Source organism: Castor canadensis, chromosome 11, assembly GCF_047511655.1.
Source record: "Castor canadensis chromosome 11, mCasCan1.hap1v2, whole genome shotgun sequence".
Lineage (NCBI taxonomy): Eukaryota > Metazoa > Chordata > Mammalia > Rodentia > Castoridae > Castor > Castor canadensis.
Window position 1 is genome coordinate 13,008,361 of NC_133396.1, and position 16,825 is coordinate 13,025,185.

The following is a 16,825-nucleotide window of genomic DNA, read 5'->3' on the forward strand; positions in this document are numbered from 1 at the left end:
GGTCCCACTCACATGTCTCCACCTTTTTAAAACTCATGCCACTAACAATCTTCCCTATTTCCTCTTGATATCTGCTATCTCCGTGCCCAATACAAAGTAAATTATAGCCTCATTTACAGAAGTAAGGGATGGGGATCATATCTGTCTCTTTTTAAATATCTACACTGGTCTTAAAATTTCCCACTTACTTGTCGTACATAATTGCTGTTTTGTCTCTGCTACCAAAATATTTTTTTTTTTTCAAATAATGGTAGCTTGTAAGAAGCTGGCCCTTGAGCGTTTTTTGTTGTTGTTGTTTTACAATTACTGACAATTAGCATTTATTCTTTCTGGAGAATTTGACCACTTGTTTATTTGATGAGCAATATTTCTTTTAAAGGCTTTATAGTAAAAAGAAAAGATATAAAGAATACGATTGGGAGATTCCAAGATGGCAGCTAGAGGGAGGAAGCAGAAAGTGTGCCTCCTAAAGTAAAATCTTGGAGAGATGCTGGAGATACACCTTACAGGAAAAACCACTGAGAAGAGGCAAAACTTTGACCCCGCCACACCTCCAGCCTGAGCGTGGCATTCCCACTCCACCTTAAACGGAGAAACCAGGAGGACTACACCACCACTACAAAAGATTCTCCAAGGGATTCTTCACACAAAAAGTGAAATCCAACATAACCATGAAAGGGCAGGCAGCACCAAATCACAGGAAAAGAAAAAGCAAGAAAGTAGAGAGTAACCTCAACTTAGGTACACACAATCAAACCTTCAAACAATAAGACAACTAAATGACAGGAATCACCACATACATATCAGCACTAACACTTAAAGGACTTATTCCCCCATCAAAAGGCACTGTTTGATGAAATGGATTAAAAAGGCAGATCCAACAATTTGTTGCTTACAGGAGACCAACCTCACTGACAGAAATAAGCATAGGCTTAGGATGAAAGGCTGGAAGAAGATTTACCAAGCCAATGGCCTCCTTAAACTGTTCCATGAAATAGAAAGGGAAGGAAAACTGCCAAACACATTTTATGAAGCCAGTATTACACTTATCCCAAAACCAGGCAAAGACACCTCCAAAAAGGAGAACTATAGGCCAATCTCCTTAATGAACATTGATGCAAAAATCCTCAACAAAATAATGGCAAACCGGATTCAACAACACATCAAAAAGATCATACACCACGACCAAATAGGCTTCATCCCAGGAATGCAGGGGTGGTTCAACATACGAAAATCAATAAACGTAATAAATCACATTAACAGAAGCAAAGACAAAAACCACTTGATCATATCAATAGATGCAGAAAAAGCCTTTGATAAGATCCAACACCATTTCATGATAAAAGCTCCTAGGAATAGAAGGAAAGTACCTCAACATTATAAAAGCTATATATGACAAACCTACAGTCAGCCTTATATTTAACGGAGAAAAACTGAAATCATTCCCTCTAAAATCAGGAACCAGACAAGGATGCCCACTATCTCCACTCCTATTCAACATAGTACTAGAATTCCTAGCCAGAGCAATTAGGCAAGAAGAAGGAATAAAAGGAATACAAAGAGGTAAAGAAACTGTCAAAATATCCCTATTTGCAGATGACATGATCCTATACCTTAAAGACCCAAAAAACTCTACTCAAAAGCTCCTAGATACCATCAACAGCTATAGCAAGGTAGCAGGATATAAAATCAACATAGAAAAATCATTAGCATTTCTATATACTAATAATGAACAAACTGAGAAAGAATTTATGAAAACAATTCCATTTACACTACCCTCAAAAGAAATCAAATCCCTAGGTGTAAACCTAACAAAGGATGTGAATGACCTCTACAAGGAAAACTATAAATTTCTGAAGAAAGAGATTGAGGAAGACTATAGAAAGTGGAGAGATCTCCCAAGCTCATGGATTGGTAGAATCAACATAGTAAAAATGTCTATACTCCCAAAAGTAATCTACATGTTTAATGCAATTCCCATCAAAATTCCAATGACATTCATTAAGGAGATTGAAAAATCTACCATTGAATTTATACGGAAACACAAGAGGCCACGAATAGCAAAGATAATACTCAGTCAAAAGAACAATGCAGGAGGTATCACAATACCCGACTTCAAACTATATTACAAAGCAATAACAATAAAAACAGCATGGTACTGGCACAAAAACAGACATGAAGACCAGTGGAACAGAATAGAGCACCCAGATATGAAGCCACACAACTATAACCAACTTGTCTTTGACAAAGGTGCTAAAAATATATGATGGAGAAAAGACAGCCTCTTCAACAAAAACTGCTGGGAAAACTGGTTAGCAGTCTGCAAAACACTGAAACTAGATCCATGTATATCACCCTCTATCAATATTAACTCAAAATGGATCAAAGATCTTAATATCAGACCCCAAACTCTAAAGTTGGTACAGGAAACAGTAGGAAATTTTCTGGAATTAATAGGTATAGGCAAGAACTTTCTCAATAGAACCCCAGCAGCACAGCAACTTAGAGACAGCATAGATAAATGGGACTTCATAAAACTAAAAAATTTCTGCTCAACAAAAGAAATGGTCTCTAAACTGAAGTGAACACCCACAGAGTGGGAGAAAATATTTGCCAGCTACACATCAGACAAGGACTGATAACCAGAATATATAGGGAACTTAAAAAACTAAATTCTCCCAAAACTAATGAACCAATAAAGAAATGGGCAAGTGAACTAAACAGAACTTTCTCAAAAGAAGAAATTCAGATGGCCAAAAAACACATGAAAAAATGCTCACCATCTCTAGCAATAAAGGAAATGCAAATTAAAATCACACTAAGATTCCACCTCACCCCTGTTAGAATAGCCATCATTAGTAACACCACTAAAAACAGGTGTTGGCGAGGATGCGGGGAAAAAGGAACCCTCATACACTACTTGTGGGAATGCAAACTAGTACAACCACTCTGGAAAAAAGTTTGGAGGCTACTTAAAAGCTAAACATTGATTTACCATATGATACAGCAATACCACTCTTGGGGATATACCCAAAAGAATGTGACTCAGGTTACTCCAGAGGCACCTGCACACCCATGTTTATTGCAGCACTATTCACAATAGCCAAGTTATGGAAACAGCCAAGATGCCCCACTACTGACAGATGGATTAAGAAAATGTGGTATCTATACACAATGGAATTTTATGCAGCCATGAAGAAGAATGAAATGTTATCATTCGCTGGTAAATGGATGGAATTGGAGAACATCATTCTGAGTGAGGTTAGCCTGGCCCAAAAGACCAAAAATCGTATGTTCTCCCTCATATGCGGACATTAGATCAAGGGCAAACACAACAAGGGGATTGGACTTTGAGCACATGATAAAAGTGAGAGCACACAAGGGAGGGGTGAGGATAGGTAAGACACCTAAAAAATTAGCTATCATTTGTTGCCCTTAACACAGAGAAACTAAAGCAGATATCTTAAAAGCAACTGAGGCCAATAGGAAAAGGGGACCAGGAACTAGAGAAAAGGTTAGATCAAAAAGAATTAACCTAGAAGGTAACACATACACACAGGAAATTAATGTGAGTCAACTCCCTGTATAGCTATCCTTATCTCAACCAGCAAAAACCCTTGGTCTTTCCTATTATGGCTTATACTCTCTCTACAACAAAATTAGAAAAAAGTGCAAAATAGTTTCTGCTGGGTATTGAGGGGGTGGGGGGAGAGGGAGGGGGCGGAGTGGGTGGTAAGGGAGGGGGTGGGGGCAGGGGGGAGAAATGACCCAAGCCTTGTATGCACATATGAATAATAAAATAATAATAAAAAAAGAATATATTTTATTTTAATAAAAGAAAATGTGGTATTTATATACAACGTAATTTTATGCAGTTATGAACATTCACTGGTAAATGGATGGAATTGGAGAACATCATTCTGAGTGAGGTTAGCCTGGCCCAAAAGACCAAAAATCGTATGTTTTCCCTCATATGCGGACATTAGATCAAGGGCAAACACAATAAGGGGATTGGACTTTGAACACATGATAAAAGCGAGAGCACACAAGGGAGGGGTGAGGATAGGTAAGACACCTAAAAAACTAGATCGCATTTGTTGCCCTCAACGCAGAGAAACTAAAGCAGATACTTTAAAGCAACTGAGGCCAATAGGAGAAGGGGACCAGGAACTAGAGAAAAGGTTAGATCAAGAAGAATTAACTTAGAATGTAACACACATACACAGGAAATCAATGCGAGTCAACTACCTGTATAGCTATCCTTATCTCAACTAGCAAAAACCCTTGGTCCTTCCTATTATTGCTTGTGCTCTCTCTTCAACAAAATTAGAGACAAGGGCAAAATAGTTTCTGCTGGGTAGCAAGGGGGTGGGGGGAGAGGGAGGGGGGGTGGGGTAAGGGAGTGGTGGGGCAGGGGGGAGAAATGACCCAAACATTGTACGCACATATGAATATAATAAAAATTTAAAAAAAAAGAATAAGATTAAAGAATGATATGATGGGATTGCCAAAAATTTACCATAGTTCAGGAAATCCTAGCATGCCTGGTTGGTTGTTTGTTTCCAACATGAATGAAGTTTGTGAAAAGACAATTAGAATTGTCTTTTTGTTCCAAGGGGTTATACAGGAAAGAAACAGGAAATCTTGATGAAAGCTTGGGATTTACAGGATATTTGTGTGAGCATTTATCCCACGTGTTTGATGTTTTTCTTTCCACATCTGCACACTTTATGCCTGCATTTTGGCTAATATATTTTAAAATACCACTTTGCTTTTTTCACTTCATTACAGTCCTGTCCCAATGCTTTCTATATAGGAAGGGCTACAAAATTAGAACTGGAGAAGGAAACTGAGGTCCAGAAGGTATAGTCATTTATTTCCTCTGAACACCAATGTCTTCATTATAAAATGTGAGGACTGGACTGAATCAGTACTTCTAAAACTTTGCATCTAAGTTCCTCCACCCCTAGCGGCAGTGAAAATGAAGAATACTCCCCTTGTGGATCCTAGGGCATAGTCTGAAGTAGCTTCTGCAAGCTGGAAGTTTCTTTGAATTGTCCTTTTTTATCTTAAACATTCATGAGAATTTTGCATTTTACAAAACAAGAAAGTCTCTGTTCTTATATGAATATTAGCTCAGTAGTAAAACTACTTGCTTTCCCACAAAATAATCAAATAATCCAACACTCCAAGAGACATGTATGTAGCCTCACCTAACCACACTTGCTCACCTCACCCCAGGGTGAGAAGGAAGGACTTGGGCAACCAGCATCTAAATCCTCTGCTAGTGGAAACTGCTCAATCATGACTTTTAAATGTCTACCATTTACAGGAAAGACAAAAATAATAGAAAAATCATCACATCTGCATTTGCATGGCAACTGAGAAAGGCAGGAGTGCTGATACGAAAAAATCCAGGTAGGTGGGTGTATAAGAGAATAGAGGGTCTTGGAACCAGAGAAGTATACGTGTGTCAAAGGTGGGGCTGAGAGTCTAATTCAACAAATGAGGAGAAAGGCACAGAATCTTGGATCTGGAAGGAACTTTGGCAGTGGGACAGCCCCTCAAGTGCGCACATTCTTTCAAAACACTTTCAATGCTCATATTGGGGAACTTCCTTTCTCACATTTAAATCATTTTCTAGTAAAGAGCAACCTTCAGACAACTGAAACTACTTGTCACAGTGCCATCTACACACAAGCCCAATTTCTTCCCCTGGAACTCCACAGAATGAGTTTAGAAAGAAGGATAACAGCATGGCTCAGGTTCCGATCTTGATCTATGACCTCCTCACTGTGTAGGACCCCAGTCAGTTACTTAACTGAACATGCTTCCGTTTCCACACCTTGAAAATGAGAATAATGCTGGTGCCTGCCTCACAAACACATTGTGAAGTTGGAAAGGGGCAATAGGTCAGTGCCTGGTCCAGAGGAGGAGCTAAGAACTGTAGGTACTAGGAAAATTGTTGCACAGACCAAGCATCATGTCTCTGGGAATACAGACCCTATGTAGATGCCCAATTTTTATTTAGTCAAATATGTTTAAGTGTTCATTGGTGGTTTTTCTTATGCACATCTTTAAAAAGCCAGAAGCATTGCAAAATCATCAAACTATAAATGCAAATCAGGCACTGAAGTCACTTGGCCACATTTGAGTATACTTTTGTCATTTGCCCAGTCATTAAAATTAAAGTATCAGTTTAAAAAACCCCATGAAGAACTCTTCAACCCTGTGGCACAATCTCTTTTGACTGGTGTTTGTGCTGAAGAGCTTTAACTTTTGTCACCCTCTGTCCTTCTCCTTTGTTAGTTTACTGAGAGAAGCTGACATTTTCCTTGTTTTCATTAGTGCTTCTAATATAACGCTTTTAACCCCCACATCACCTCAATTATGCTTTGTACCAATACCATAATAATAAAAACAGTTCTTGTTCTTTCGTTTCTTATTTGTATTTGACTAGTTATTATTTTTTTTCTTCTTGACCCTCACTCCCTAATTCTAGGCTTCACTTTTTGATATAATTTAGTAGGCCCAGTATCTAATGCTATTTCATCAAGCAACCTCTCTTCCAGTATTAAAAATTGTGGAAAACATCCTTCATGGCTCTTTATGTAAAGTGTGTCAGAATGACTTTCAGTTGCCATAATGTATTAATCAGAAATTAGCTACTTGATTCTTACATTATACCATTTCTCTTTAAAGGAGCTGATAAAATAATCCCACTGTACCAGCTTTTGTGGTTAGAAAATCCAGACTTTGGCATCTTTTTAAAATAATCTAATGCTTTATCTTTACTGTCTTTTCTCTTTTAGGCTTTTCATCTTTCAGTTATTTTCACAATGTATATAAATTGTTTGAGTTTATTTTCTATTTCATTGGCCCAAATTTATTACCCACTTGAATGAAATGATACATAAAGTAATGCATGCATGGAATCTTTTATGCACAATTTGATATACACCAACAAAAATGTTCTATGATATTTATTCCATTCTATTATCTCTTAGCATTTACAACATTAATGTTTTAATAATTCAAGTAATGCCTGGCCATGCTCATTGGAAAATTTCAAGTAAATATTTAGAACATAAAATGAGGAGAGATTCCAAGATGGCGGCTAGAGGGAGGAGGCAGAAAGTGACCCTCCTCTAGTGAAATCTTGGAGAGACGCTGGAGACACACTTTGCAGGCATAATCACTGAGAAGAGGCATAACTTTGACCCCTCCACACCTCCAGCCGGCGCAGAGAATCTCCACTTCACATTAAATGGAGAAACAAGGAGGGTCCCCGGGCCGCCAGTCGCCTGCGCCAAGACAGCTTGGGAAGACGCGGACCAGGTGAGCTTCGCTGTACTGCGGTATTCCCACAAACAAGCCTGGGCCAGAGCAGCATAGCCCCCTGGACAGACTGACCTCCACCAGCGGAAAAAAGAGAAACTGACTAATAAGCAATAAGAACAATAAAGACACGCGGAAAAGAGGGTGGGGCGCCCTGAGCGCCAAAGATTGGGGGCAGGGAATCCTTCCGGGGACTGTAAATAAACAAGCCAGGCAGGCCGGAGAGCCTCTGGTGGGAGTAGGGGCACATGCCCAGCAACCAGGAGTGGGAAAGCTTGTGAGAGGAGGGAAGACCCACTTCCCACGTGAACTGTAAACAAACATGGCAGCTGGCAGGAGCAGCAGCACCGCCCAGTAATCAGGAGCAGGAAAGCTTGTGAAAGTGGCAGTGGGAGGAAGACTTCAGAGGAGAGGGGGGAAGACCCACCTCCCACATGAACTGTAAATAAACAGCAGGCCTGACAACGCGGGTGCAGTGTCACCTTTCCCAGTGTGCTTGGAAAGGGGAAAGCTTGTAGCAGAGGCTCCTGCACAAAGAACTCTGAGCAAACAAAGACTTCGGAGCCAGGTGAGTGCTAAGCTCACCCCAGAGATCTGCATAAATAATGCCGCAGGCAACAGCAGGCTGACAGAGCAGGCAGGCAAGCCACAGATGCAGATACCATTCTCAGAACTGTCTCCAGACTCTTTTTTTTTCTTTTTCTCCCTAACTTTGATGAGAGAACAACCAAATTACACCTGCATGCTGAAAAACTTACTGAAACTGTATTGCATTTGAACTTGGGACACTTGGTGGGGGTTTTTGTGTGTGTGTGTGTGTGTGTAGTTTTGTTCTACTTTATGCGTCCCCTTTGATGAGACAACTACAGAACAACATCTGAGGGACCATCTCCAGGACTGGAGACTGAGACGGACACCCAAATTATTAAGACTGAAACTTCATTGCATTTGAACTTGGAAGTTTTTTGGTTTTTTGGTTTTTTTTTTTTTTTAATTTTCTAGTTTCCATTTTATTTTAATACATTTTTATATATATAGATATTTTTTCATTTACTTATTTTTCATTTTTATTCTTATCTTTATTTTTTTTTATTTTTGATTTTCAATCCTCTGTCTCTCTAATGTCTGTTCAGCTTACTGTCAATTAGTATACTAACGCTCCCAGTTTATACGTTTGAAACTTTCTTGTCTGATACCTTGTTCTGTCTTCTCCTTCTTGTCTGTGTATTTGTTTGTCCCTATTCTTTAACTTCTTGCTTTCCATCTCAGCTCACCCTTCCATTCTAAATATTACCATTGTTATTATTACAAGCTAGAAAATACTTAACTGCATACAATACAGGGACAGTAACAACACCAAAGACAATGACGGGAAGACAGAAAAAACAGGGAAACCAGTTTCCCCACAGCAAAAAATTAGTACAGGAACCATAGGGGAATGAAGAAAACAGATACTCAGATCCAGACTCCAACAAAATGAAGATACACTATGCCAAAGGACCCAATGAAGCTCACAAGAATAATTTAAAAGAAGACATACTATAGGTACTCAATGAGAATTTTATAGAGATGATACAGGATAGGGTCAACCAAAATGTACAGGAGACACTCAAGAAATTCCAAGACAACAAAAATAGAGAATTTGAAACAGCAAAAGAAGAAATAAAGGAAACCATAGAAGCACTGTATAAACACCAAGGTGAAACAGAGAACACAATGAATAAACGGATAAATGAACTCAGGACAAAAACAGACAACATTAAAGAGGAAACCACCCAGGATATGGAAAACCTCAGAAAAAAGAACAAAACAGAACTGCAAAATAAAACAGAAAGCCAATCCAGCAGAATACAACAAACAGAAGACAGAATCTCAGAACTTGAAGATGAAATGGTAATTAAAGGAAAAACTGAAGAACTATTAATTAAACAACTCAAGACCTGTGAAAAGAAAATGCAAGAACTCACCGACTCCATCAAAAGACCAAACTTGAGAATCATGGGCATCGAAGAAGGAGAAGAGGTGCAAGCGAAGGGAATGCATAATATATTCAACAAAATAATAATGGAAAATTTCCCAAATCTAGAGAAAGATATTCCCATACAGATGCAAGAGGCCTCCAGGACACCAAACAGACCAGATCAAAATAGAACTACCCCACGACATATCATCATTAAAACAACAAGTTCAGAAACTAAGGAAAGAATATTGAAGGCTGTAAGAGAGAAAAAACAAGCAATATACAAAGGTAAACCCATCAAAATCACAGAGGACTTCTAAACAGAAACATTAAAAGCAAGAAGAGCTTGGGGTGAGATCTTCGGGGCACTGAAGGAAAATAACTTCAACCCCAGGATACTCTATCCAGCAAAACTATCATTCAAAATAGATGGAGCAATAAGTCTTCCATGATAAGCAGAAACTAAAACAATATGTGACCACAAAGCCACCACTACAAAAGATTCTGCAAGGGATTCTGCACACAGAAAGTGAAACCCAACTTAACCATGAAAAGTCAGGCAGCACCAAACCACAGGAAAAGAAAAAGCAAGACAGTAGAGAGTAACCTCAACTTAGGTACACACAATCAAACCTTCAAACAACTAAGACAACTAAATGACAGGAATCACCACATACCTATCAGTACTGATGCTTAATGGTAACGGACTTAATTCACCCATCAAAAGGCACCGCTTGACGAAATGGATTAAAAAGGAAGATCCAACAGTTTTTTGCTTACAGGAGACCCATCTCACCAACAGAAATAAGCATAGGCTGAGGATGAAAGGCTGGAAGAAGATTTACCAAGCCAATGGCCCCCGAAAACAGGCAGGAGTAGCAATACTTATCTCTGACAAAGTAGACTTCAAACCTACATTGATCAAACGAGATAAAGAAGGACATTCCATACTAATAAAAGGGGAAATAGACCAAAAGGAAATAATAATCATCAACCTGTATGCACCCAATGTCAACGCACCCAATTTCATCAAACATACCCTGAAAGACCTAAAAGCATATGTAAACGCCAACATAGTGGCGTTACCCCATTATCATCAATAGATAGGTCATCCAAACAAAAAAATCAATAAAGAAATCCAAGATCTAAAATATGCAATAGATCAAATGGACCTAGCTGATGTCTACAGAACATTTCATCCAACCTCTACACAATATACATTCTTCTCAGCAGCCCACGGAACCTTCTCCAAAATAGATCATATCCTAGGGCACAAAGCAAGTCTCAGCAAATATAAGAAAATAGAAATTATACCGTGCATACTATGTGATCACAATGCAGTAAAAGTAGAACTCCACAACAAAAGCAAAGACAAAAAGTATGCAAACAGCTGGAAACTAAATAAATCATCACTTAATGAAGAATGGATCATCGATGAAATAAAAGAGGAAATTAAAAAGTTCCTGGAACTCAATGAAAATGAAAACACAACCTACCGGAATCTATGGGACACAGCTAAGGCAGTCCTGAGAGGAAAGTTTATAGCCATGAGTGCATATATTAAAAAGATTGAAAGATCCCAAATCAATGACCTAATGATACATCTCAAACTCCTAGAAAAACAAGAACAAGTAAATCCCAAAACAAATAGAAGGAGAGAAATAATAAAAAATAAGAGCTGAAATCAATGAAATAGAAACCAAAAAAAACCATACAAAGAATTAATGAAACAAAAAGTTGTTTCTTTGAAAGAATAAACAAGATCGATAGACCCCTGGCAAACTTGATTAAAATGAGGAGAGAAAAAACCCAAATTGGTAGAATCAGGAATGCAAAAGGGGAGATAACAACAAACACCACGGAAGGCCAGGAAATCATCAGAGACTACTTTGAGAACCTATATTCAAATAAATTTGAAAATCTTAAAGAAATGGACAGATTTCTAGATACATACGATCATCCAAAACCGAACCAAGAGGAAATTAATCACCTGAATAGACGTATAACACAAAATGAAATTGAAGCAGCAATCAAGAGTCTCCCCAAAAAGAAAAGTCCAGGACCTGATGGATTCTCTGCTGAATTCTATCAGACCTTTAAAGAAGAACTGATACCAACCCTCCTTAAACTGTTCCATGAAATAGAAAGGCAAGGAGAACTGACTGCCGAACACATTTTATGAAGCCAGTATTACACTTATCCCAAAACCAGGCAAAGACACCTCCAACAAGGAGAACTATAGGCCAATCTCCTTAATGAGCAATGACGCAAAAATCTTCAACAAAATAATGGCAAACCGAATTCAACAACAAATCAAAAAGATTATTCACCACGATGAAGTAGGCTTCATCCCAGGGTTGTAGGGGTGGTTCAACATACGAAAATCAATAAATGTAATAAACCACATTAACAGAAGCAAAGACAAAAACCACTTGATCATCTCAATAGATGCAGAAAAAGCCTTTGATAAGATCCAACATCATTTCATGATAAAAGCTCTAAGAAAACTAGGAATAGAAGGAAAGTACCTCAACATTATAAAAGCTATATATGACAAACCTACAGCCAGCATTATACTTAATGGAGAAAAACTGAAATCATTCCCTCTAAAATCAGGAACCAGACAAGGATGCCCACTATCTCCACTCCTATTCAACATAGTACTGGAATTCCTAGCCAGAGCAATTAGGCAAGAAGAAGGAATAAAAGGAACACAAATAGGTAAAGAAACTGTCAAAATATCCCTATTTGCAGATGACATGATCCTATACCTTAAAGACCCAAAAAACTCTACTCAAAAGCTCCTAGATACCATCAACAGCTATAGCAAGGTAGCAGGATATAAAATCAACATAGAAAAATCATTAGCATTTCTATATACTAATAATGAACAAACTGAGAAAGAATTTATGAAAACAATTCCATTTACACTACCCTCAAAAGAAATCAAATCCCTAGGTGTAAACCTAACAAAGGATGTGAATGACCTCTACAAGGAAAACTATAAATTTCTGAAGAAAGAGATTGAGGAAGACTATAGAAAGTGGAGAGATCTCCCATGCTCATGGATTGGTAAAATCAACATAGTAAAAATGTCTACACTCCCAAAAGTAATCTACATGTTTAATGCAATTCCGATCAAAATTCCAATGACATTCATTAAAGACATTGAAAAGTCTACCATTACATTTATATGGAAACACAAGAGGCCACAAATAACCAAGTCAATACTCAGTCAAAAGAACAATGCAGGAGGTATCACAATACCTGACTTCAAACTATATTACAAAGCAATAACAATAAAAACAGCATGGTACTGGCACAAAAACAGACATGAAGACCAGTGGAACAGAATAGAGCACCCAGATATGAAGCCACAAAACTATAACCAACTTGTCTTTGACAAAGGAGCTAAAAATATACGATGGAGAAATAGCAGCCTCTTCAACAAAAACTGCTGGGAAAACTGGTTAGCAGTCTGCAAAAAACTGAAACTAGATCCATGTATATCACCCTATACCAAGATTAACTCAACATGGATCAAGGATCTTAATATCAGACTCCAAACTCTAAAGTTGATACAGGAAAGAGTAGGAAATACTCTGGAGTTAGTAGGTATAGGTAAAAACTTTCTCAATGAAACCCCAGCAGCACAGCAACTAAGAGATAGCATAGATAAATGGGACCTCATAAAACTAAAAAGCTTCTGTTCATCAAAAGAAATGGTCTCTAAACTGAAGAGAACACCCACAGAGTGGGAGAAAATATTTCCAGCTATACATCAGACAAAGGACTGATAACCAGAATATATAGGGAACTTAAAAAACTAAATTCTCCCAAAACTAATGAACCAATAAAGAAATGGGCAAGTGAACTAAATAGAACTTTCTCAAAAGAAGAAATTCAAATGGCCAGAAAACACATGAAAAAATGTTCACCATCCCTAGCAATAAAGGAAATGCAAATTAAAACCACACTAAGATTGCACCTCACTCCTGTTAGAAAAGCCATCATCAGCAACACCACTAACAACAGGTGTTGGCGAGGATGCGGGGAAAAAGGAACCCTCTTACACTGTTGGTGGGAATAAGGAACCCTCTTACACTGTTGGTGGGAATATAAACTAGTACAACCACTCTGGAAAAAAATTTGGAGGCTACTTAAAAAGCTAGACATTGATCTACCATTTGATTCAGCAATACCACTCTTGGGGATCTACCCAAAAGACTGTTACTCCAGAGGCACCTGCACATCCATGTTTATTGCGGCACTATTCACAATAGCCAAGTTATGGAAACAGCCAAGATGCCCCACCACTGACGAAGGAATTAAGAAAATGTGGTATCTATACACAATGGAATTTTATGCAGCCATGAAGAAGAATGAAATGTTATCATTCGCTGGTAAATGGATGGAATTGGAGAACATCATTCTGAGTGAGGTTAGCCTGTCCCAAAAGACCAAAAATCGTATGTTCTCCCTCATATGTGGACATTAGATCAAGGGCAAACACAACAAGGGGATTGGACTATGAGCACATGATAAAAGCGAGAGCACACAAGGGAGGGGTGAGGATAGGTAAGACACCTAAGAAATTAGCTATCATTTGTTGCCCTTAACACAGAGAAACTAAAGCAGATACCTTAAAAGCAACTGAGGCCAATAGGAAAAGGGGACCATGAACTAGAGAAAAGGTTAACCAAAAAGAATTAACCTAGAAGGTAACACCCACGCACAGGAAATCAATGTGAGTCAACTCCCTGTATAGCTATCCTTACCTCAACCAGCAAAAACCCTTGTTCCTTCCTATTATTGCTTATACTCTCTCTTCAACAAAATTAGAAATAAGGGCAAAATAGTTTCTGCTGGGTATTGAGGGGGTAGGGGGGAGAGGGAGGGGGCGGACGGGTGGTAAGGGAGGGGGTGGGGGCAGGGGGGAGAAATGACCCAAGTTTTGTATGCACATATGAATAATAAAAAAAAACATAAAATGAAATTTATCATGCTCTGAACCCTTAAGTCCATTAAGAATTTTGTTACTGAATTTACAGATTTAATTATATGAATCCATGTGTTTTAATTTTACACAAATAAGATCATAAATACAAAGTGTTCTAAGATGTGATTTATTCCCTTTATCGATATATCTTAGAATTTTGCATATGTTGACAGCTACAGATTCAAATCAATTTTTCTAAGGATATCATATGACATGGTATGTGTTTAGTATGATTTATTTAATCATTCATTTTATTTATAACTTTTTTTCATTACTCCAAATAATCCTTACAACACATATGAGCACACATTTTTGCAATGTGTAAGTACTTTTAAATGATAGGCTCCGCTCCTCTCCCTCTCTGCACCCCTCTCAGTATAGCTATACCACTGTTCTTCAGATTATACACTATCTAGCTTATGACTTTAAGGAAGTCATTTCACTACCTAGGATCAATAAGATGGAGACATACAGGACAACTTTTTTTTAAATGAAAAAGGAACAATTTAAGTGTACACAATAATGAAATGATAAATGCTTTAATTTTAAAAAAGAAACTGGGGTGGGTTAAAAAGGTCATGTAATACTTGATGGAAGAGCTGAACATGAGGTTAAGTCTTAAAGAATGGGCATAACTTGCCTGTACAGAACACAGCGGGACTGCCAGATACTAAACACTAAGAAGGACCAATTTACAAGCTCTGCTCTTTATAACTATTTTGTCATTACACCGTCCCTTTTGAAAGTAACTCAGGCTGATATTTTTAAGACTAAAACAACCCTAATGACACACACACCAGATCAAACATTCTTTTTACTGAATTCAAGTGAGCCTTTAATTGCTATCAATTAGTAGAGGAAATAAAATTCCGTGATCACAAGGGATTAGTTAGTTTTGATACAGTACCTGCTTAAGGTGGTTTAAAATATAATTTAAAAATTATGTCTACTTCAAGATTTCAAAGATTCAAATATCATCACTAGAAAAAAGTTTTTCTTAACCTGAGTCACTATACTAATTTAATGTTTTTCCCGACATAAAGGAAACAAACAAATTAGATAAGTAAAAATTGATAGTTCTTAAATATACTGGGAATAAACAAGAATATATATATTTAAAAAATAATACAACTTTGTTAACTGACTAGAAGGCGGATCACTGGGGACAAAATCTAAACTTGCTCCATCTCAGTCTGCATTCTCTTCTTCCCCACACTCCTCCACACTGGAACCTTTGTCCCTATTCTCCAGCCAACCTGGTCTTTCCTGTCACTTTTGTTCCTCAAACTTACTTCTCGTGGTCTGTGGGCTTGCTATTCCCTCAGACTGGAATACCCTTTCTCCAGTGATCTCATGGCTGCCCCTCCCACCAAATGCCAGGGCCTCTCTAGTTCCCTACACAATGCTGATGATTCCCTCCCAGCCTCCACTGGCAACGTTTATGAGCCTACCCTCTTTTCTTCTTAAGTTCTTCTTCAGAATGACCTCATCTTTTATTTATGGGCTCACTGCTCTCCAAAATGTTGGGTGTGTGTGAAAAGGAACCTTGTCTGTTGCTCAGTGTTCTCCCCAATGTCAGCAAATAGCAGGTAGCCAACACGATTTCAACGAGAACTAGTAAGTCAAACTAGTTTACTAGTTTAACTAGTAAGTTAAACTAATTCTCTGACAGGAATAGAAGAATTCAAGAATCACCATAAATTAGACATTCAGATTAACACACTGTCACAATGGGCTTCAGTGGAGTATTAAAACTCTGATTCAAGATTTACTTAAATAAATATTGGTTTTAAATATTTTAAATATATTGGTAATAAAAGCTCTTAGTAATATTTTCATTATGCAGAGATTCTGTGATATAAAGAGATGTTTAAAAGAGGAGTTATCTCTGTGTGGATATGTAAATGGCGGAAGGACCGACCTGCTGTTCATATCGCTGCTTGACGTCCTCCAGCTGCCATAAAAACTCCTTCGACTGTTTCTCACGAAGAGACTTGGATCTGGTGAGATCTGCTTCCACTTTTTCCATCTATAAAATTAAACAGCAATTTTTAAATTTTTAAACAAAAACTACAGAACATATTTTTTAATTTGTCCACTCATTGAAATAACAGATTCTGAATACTTCCCCAGTCACAATGATGATTGAAATGGTGATAAAATAATGAAACATATATCAATTTATTTTAGTACATTTTAATAATGTAAGGAAATTAAACTGATACATAGCTCCCTGCCTACCTTCTAATATTACCATAATGTAATGGAAATATAATAATGGGCAATTAAACCCAGTTTTAAGATGGGCAGAGTATCTGAATAGGCATTTCTCAAAAGAAAATACACACATGGCAAACAGAATATGAAAAGATGCCCAGTATCACTGCCGTCATTAGGCAACTGAAAATTAACACAAGAATGACATAACACTTCACACTCAGTAAGGAGGTTCTAATAAAAAGGACCGATAATGGCAAGTATTATTGCTGAAGATGAGGAGAAATCAGAACTTGGACATAGCTGCTAGG

The 16,825-nt window shown here is 37.8% G+C and overlaps 1 protein-coding gene across 19 annotated transcripts in view; it reads right to left on the bottom strand.

Annotated features, from left to right (window-relative positions):
- The window catches only part of Cep112 (centrosomal protein 112), a 459,140-nt gene that overhangs the window by 229,533 nt on the left and 212,782 nt on the right, over positions 1-16,825 (bottom strand). For all 19 annotated transcript variants that reach the window (XM_074045313.1, XM_074045307.1, XM_074045308.1 and 16 more), the window contains one exon: positions 16,219-16,326. In XM_074045313.1, coding sequence (XP_073901414.1) covers positions 16,219-16,326 — 108 coding nt within the window. The remainder of the gene's footprint in view (positions 1-16,218; positions 16,327-16,825) is intronic.